The sequence below is a fragment of the Propithecus coquereli genome, unplaced genomic scaffold, assembly GCF_000956105.1.
Source record: "Propithecus coquereli isolate 6110/MARCELLA unplaced genomic scaffold, Pcoq_1.0 Scaffold299, whole genome shotgun sequence".
In the NCBI taxonomy this organism is placed as follows: Eukaryota; Metazoa; Chordata; class Mammalia; order Primates; family Indriidae; genus Propithecus; species Propithecus coquereli.
The window spans coordinates 1300561-1306007 of record NW_012148607.1 but is presented as its reverse complement, the minus strand read 5'-3'; the positions used below and the strand labels follow the sequence as shown (position 1 = coordinate 1306007).

At 39.9% G+C, this 5447-nt stretch overlaps 1 protein-coding gene across 1 annotated transcript in view; it reads left to right on the top strand.

Moving 5' to 3' along the window:
* Positions 1-5361, top strand: part of NSUN4 (NOP2/Sun domain family, member 4) — a 33568-nt gene extending 28207 nt beyond the window's left edge. The window contains exons 5-6 of the mRNA XM_012648952.1: positions 3240-3364; positions 3954-5361. Of these exons, the coding sequence (XP_012504406.1) occupies positions 3240-3364; positions 3954-4230 (402 nt within the window). The 3' untranslated portion in view covers positions 4231-5361. The remainder of the gene's footprint in view (positions 1-3239; positions 3365-3953) is intronic.
* Positions 5362-5447: the final 86 nt, after the last annotated feature.

Sequence of the window (5447 nt, the reverse complement as noted above, 5' to 3'; positions counted from 1 at the left end):
GGGTTTAATTCTTTTTTTTTTTTTTTTTTAATATGCTGCTTACCTCTGAAGAGAGGGGATTTAATTCTACTGGTCGCTGTTTCTGCTGACTGCTCAAGGAAGCTTTTTTCCTTTTAAGTTTTGTGGTTATTTTTGTTATTTGTCATAATTTCCTAATAACTTTTCTATTGGAGTATAACACCAAAGTGATCAAATCATAAGTGTACTGCTTAAAGAATTATCTTACAGTCAAATACACTTGTCTTATTACTACCATTTCAAAAAATACAGCAATACCAGCATGCCTCTTTTTACCCTCCTAAGGGTGCTTACTGTTCTAAAACTGTGAATGTTTTGGGTTTTAATTTTTTTTTCTTTTAAAGAAAATTTTTTTTTCATATTTAACACTGAAATGTTTTAGATTTTATATAAATGTAACCATATAGTTTGTACTCTTTTGTGTCTGACTTTTTTTCTCACTATTATGTTTGTGAAATTTACGCATGTTAAAACCATGGGTGTTTTGAACTGTGTGTAATCATACAGTGTGTGTTCTTTTGTGTCTCACTTTTTCTTTCACCATTATGTTTGTGAGATTTATCCATGTTGTTGCCTGTAGCAGCGTTTGTTCATTGTTGTTGCTGTGTTGTATCCCATGGTATGCATATAAAACAGTTTATTTGTCCATTCTATCCATGACAGACAATTGGGTTATTTCCATTGTGGGCTATTACAACACTGCTATAAACATTCTTGTATGTGTTTTTTTGTTTGTTTTTTGTTTCTTTTGGTTTTTTTTACATATACATTTCTGTTCAATTGCTGGGTCACAGGATATGTAAATGCTCAGCTTTAGTCAGAATCAAACAGTTTTCCAAGAGATTGAGTCAGTTTATATTCCAACTGGTATGTATGAAAATTGTAGTTGTTCCACAGTCTCATCAATATATACTATTTTTCCCCAATTTAGCCATACTGATGGGTATGTCATGGTATTACATTGTGGTTTTAATGTTCATTTCATTGTTGGTTAATGAGTTTGGATGCCTTTTCATGTGTTTATTGACCATTCATTTTGTAGTGAGAATTCAAGTCTTTTGCCCATTTTTTTCTATTGGGTTGTTTGTTTTTTTCTTATTGGTATGTAAAAAGTTCTTTATGTATTCTGGAAATGAGTCCTTTATGAATATATTTATTGCAAATACATATTGCAAGTATAAAACACAAGTTCTTAATTTTAATGTAGTCCAATTTATCACTGGTTAGTGCTTTGGGGGCTTTTTTGAGATACCTTTGTCTATCCTAAGGCAACGAAGATATTATTCTATGTTATCCTCTGGAAACATTTTTGTTTTACCTTTCCCATTTAGATCTTCAATCCATTGGAAATTTATTTTTATGTATAGTAAAAGAAATAAGGATACAAAAAATGATATCTAGTTGACCCTACACCAGTTATTGAAGATTATTCATTTCCCCTTGCTCCGCAGTATCACCTCTGTCATAAATCAAGTATCTGTGTATGTACGGGTCTATTTCTGGACTCTGTTCTATTGGCCTATTTGTCTTTCTTTTCAAGAAACTATACTGTCTTTGTTGCCGTAGCTTTGTAATAAGGCTTATTATCTGTTATAGTAAATCTTTCAACTTTGTTTTTCTTCAGATTTCACTTGGGGCAAGGCTTGTTGGCTCATACCTATGATCTCAGCATTTTGGGCCAGGTGCGGTGGCTCATGCCTGTAATCCTAGCATTCTGGGAGGCTGAGGCGGGAGGATCACTTGGGCTCAGGAGTTCAAGACCAGCCTCAGCAAGAGCAAGACCCTGTCTCTACTAAAAATAGAAAAATTAGCCAGGCATTGTGGCATGCGTCTGTAGTCCCAGCTACTTGGAAGGCTGAGGCAAAAGGATCCATTGAGCCCAGGAGTTTGAGGTTGCTATGACACCACAGCACTCTACCCAGGGCAATGGAATGAGAGTCTGTCTCAAAAACAAAAAAAACTCTGAAGGAGACTTTTCTTGCTTTCCTTTTCTTGCCCAGAGTTAAAACCAAAATGGACACATTCTTTTGTTATCTTCTTTTGTGGGCTGGATTTTTTTCCTAGTTTACTCTAATTGAGTGTGTAGCCCTTTGAGGATTTGGCTTTGCTATAGATTTCCATTCCAGTTATTCTCCTCAAATGAGCCCAATGCCCTGTTTTCTGTTCTCCTAGGCTTTTGGTTACTAGGGATTGGTAAAAGATGGAAACCATCAGCTTCAGCTCCTGCATGCCTCCCTGGGTTTGTTTTTCTGTCTTTTCTTTGGCTTCTGAGGATTTCTCTAATTCTTTGTGAGCTCTACATTTAAAAGTATTTTTAAAATATATCCAGCCTTTTTAGATATACAGGCTTTCAGGATATCTAGTTGCTGGAGTTGCTGGAAACAGAAGGTATTAATTTCTTATATCATGCGGTTTCTAGAACATCCCAGTGGCACTTTTCGGGGCATTCCTATTTAGTTAATGTCCCTTTTTCCTGTGAAGGCCAGCCCTATCACAGTTCTCGAGATATGACCTGATTAGAATACAAGGTGATTGTTATTTTTCTTACTCTGTATGCACTGTGTCAATTCATGCAGCCTAGGAATACATCAGAATATTGAATATTGGGTTATTGTTAATTTACTTGGAGTTTTTGCCTCACTAAACATTTATAGATCTTTTCCATAGATGATTTTATTTGTTTTGAAACATAAATATATGACATTTTTAAAATTTTTGCCTCTCTGCACTGAGTAGGCACCTAGTAAATGAATGAATAACTTTACATTTCTCACTTTAAAAACATTTCCATATTAGATCTGACATTGTTTCAACTTAGAGTAATTTTGAATCCTGATTCTGTTATTCAGTATATTAGCTACACTCTGGGCATTGTATCATCTGTAAATTGGATATTTTCATTCAGATAGCTAAGGACAGAGCTCTGAAGCACTGAGACATCTTTCTAGGTTAATATTGATTATTTAATGATAGTTGTTTATGTGTTGGTTTTAGTTTTTTGACCAGCTATGAATATTCCTAAATATACTATTTTCCCACTCATTGTTTCATAATTGTCTAGCAGGTTAAAATGAGAAGCTTTGTCAGGTACTCTGAAATAGAGGGGTGGGCAGAGGAAGTACTTCATAAATTTCCCAGGCCAAGTGCCTGAAACAGCTCTGGCCTAAGGAGGAGGAACCTGTAAGGAGCTTTACTACTTTACCCTTTAACACTCTGGGCAGGTGCTGGTGGATGTGCCCTGTACCACAGACCGCCACTCCCTTCATGAGGAAGAGAACAACATCTTTCAGCGGTCGAGGAAGAAGGAGCGACAGATGTTGCCTATGCTGCAAGTGCAGCTTCTTGCGTGAGTAATAGATTGATGAAAACTAAGGAATTTGTGCCAGAGTACTCTAGTCATCTGGTCACCTGGGAAACTGGGGAACTGCAGGCTCTTGCCAAGACTGTCACCCATAGCGGGGTCGTCTGGCTGGGAATCTGCCTGGAGGAAACAGAAATCATGAGATCTTCCCTGGAATGTAAAAACCCTATCTGGTAGGACATACATACCAGGGTGGGCAGCACAGATTCACTCATGCTATTTTAGTGAGTAGCACATGTTTGAAAAATAGCTACTGAGCCCAAGGCTCTGTGGGGTTGGCATGAGGACTCAATCCATAGCCAGCATTAACAGTTTGGTCCATAACCAGAGTCAGAGCTCAGGGCATCATTTTAAGAAGACTTCCTAGCAGAGAGCTCATGGAGTAAGGTTGAGTTGCTCTCTGTCTTGAGAATGACTTTTCAGACAGTGTTGTTGTGAAAGGGACTTCGGAGCCTAGTAACCTAGCCACCTTTCCTGGGGTGGACTCCCCCTGTCTGTCTTTTCAGCTCCTTATGTTGCTCTTTGACTGCTGGGAAGCTTACTAGTCACTGCTTCTGTCTCTTTCTGGTTTCAGGGCTGGACTCCTTGCCACCAAACCAGGAGGCCATGTTGTCTATTCCACCTGCTCACTCTCACAGTTACAGAACGAGTATGTGGTGCAAGGCACCATTGAGCTCCTGGCCAATCAATACAGCATTGAGGTTCAGGTGGAAGACCTGGCTCACTTCCGAAGGCTTTTCATGGACACGTTCTTTTTCTTCCCATCCTGCCGGGTTGGGGAACTGGTAATACCAAACCTCATGGCCAATTTTGGACCTATGTACTTCTGCAAAATGCGTAGGCTGACATAGCATCACCTTTTCCCTGAAGGAGGAAGACAAAGGGTATATACTGTGTTGGAGGCACTGGAAACTGGAACCAGTGGCAGAGATGTACTCTGGAACCTGTCTCCATCCTGTTCGAGTTTTTCTACTGACAGTTTTCAGCAGTAGGAAGTAGGAGTTTTACTATCCTGCTGTCCAATTGTGGAGCATCAGCAGGTTTCTAATTCATTGATTACCACCCCGTCCCCCACAATCTCCAAGCCTGTGCTAAAGCTTGCTGTCCAATTGTGGAGCATCAGCAGGTTTCTAATTCATTGATTACCACCCTGTCCCCCACAATCTCCAAGCCTGTGCTAAAGTTTGCTGTCCCCTTAGGGGCTTAGAAGGGGGAGCCAGTGAGCAGTCTCACACTTTAATCTGTAAACTTGGGAAGAAGCATTTAGCCAATAAAATTGTTGAAGCTCCATAGATTTGGGGCTATAGTTGGGGGCTTCATGTCAGTCCAAATGCCATTAGTTCTATTTGTGCCAGCTGGTTACAGCTGAAGTGAGCTTCACCTGATCAATCTCGAACAGCCAGCAGGCCCAAACAAGCCTACCTAGTTTCTCCATATGGCCCATGATCTAATTTAAGGAACAAGTAACTAAAAATGTTAAGCCAATGCAAAATAATCTGCTTACTTACATTGAGAAAACTCTCCTGAGCTGAATAATTCCGGTTATTCTTCCTGCTGTCAGCAGCACTTCTGCTTAAATGTGACTGGGGAAGCTGCTTCTGCCACAGAGCTGTCATACTCTTTTGTGTGTTTCATCCTTTGTTCATTCGTCTAGCAGGTATTCCCTGAGCTCCTGTGTGACAAGGAGCTCTTGGAGATGTAGCAGTTGGGATTGTGGGAGATAATCAGGCTTCCTCATCCTTTGGAATGGCAACTCTACTCCTTTTGCTTTCTGAACACCTAGCAATCTCCTGATGTTTTGTTATATTCCAGATTTTTGTTCTTGTTTCTGGTCTGTGGCTGAGCTCTGGTGCCTGTTCTTTGGCTCACCCTCAATCTCTCAGAGCTCTTCCCTCGGCATCAAAGGGCTTCACTGCACACAGTGTGTGTTCAGGGGCAGCACTGCATCATGTACTGATTGCGTACTAATTATGTTATTTATTTTATTTTATTTTTTTGAGACAGAGTCTCACTGTGTTGCCCGGGCTAGAGTGCTGTGGCGTCATCCTAGCTCACAGCAACCTCAAAC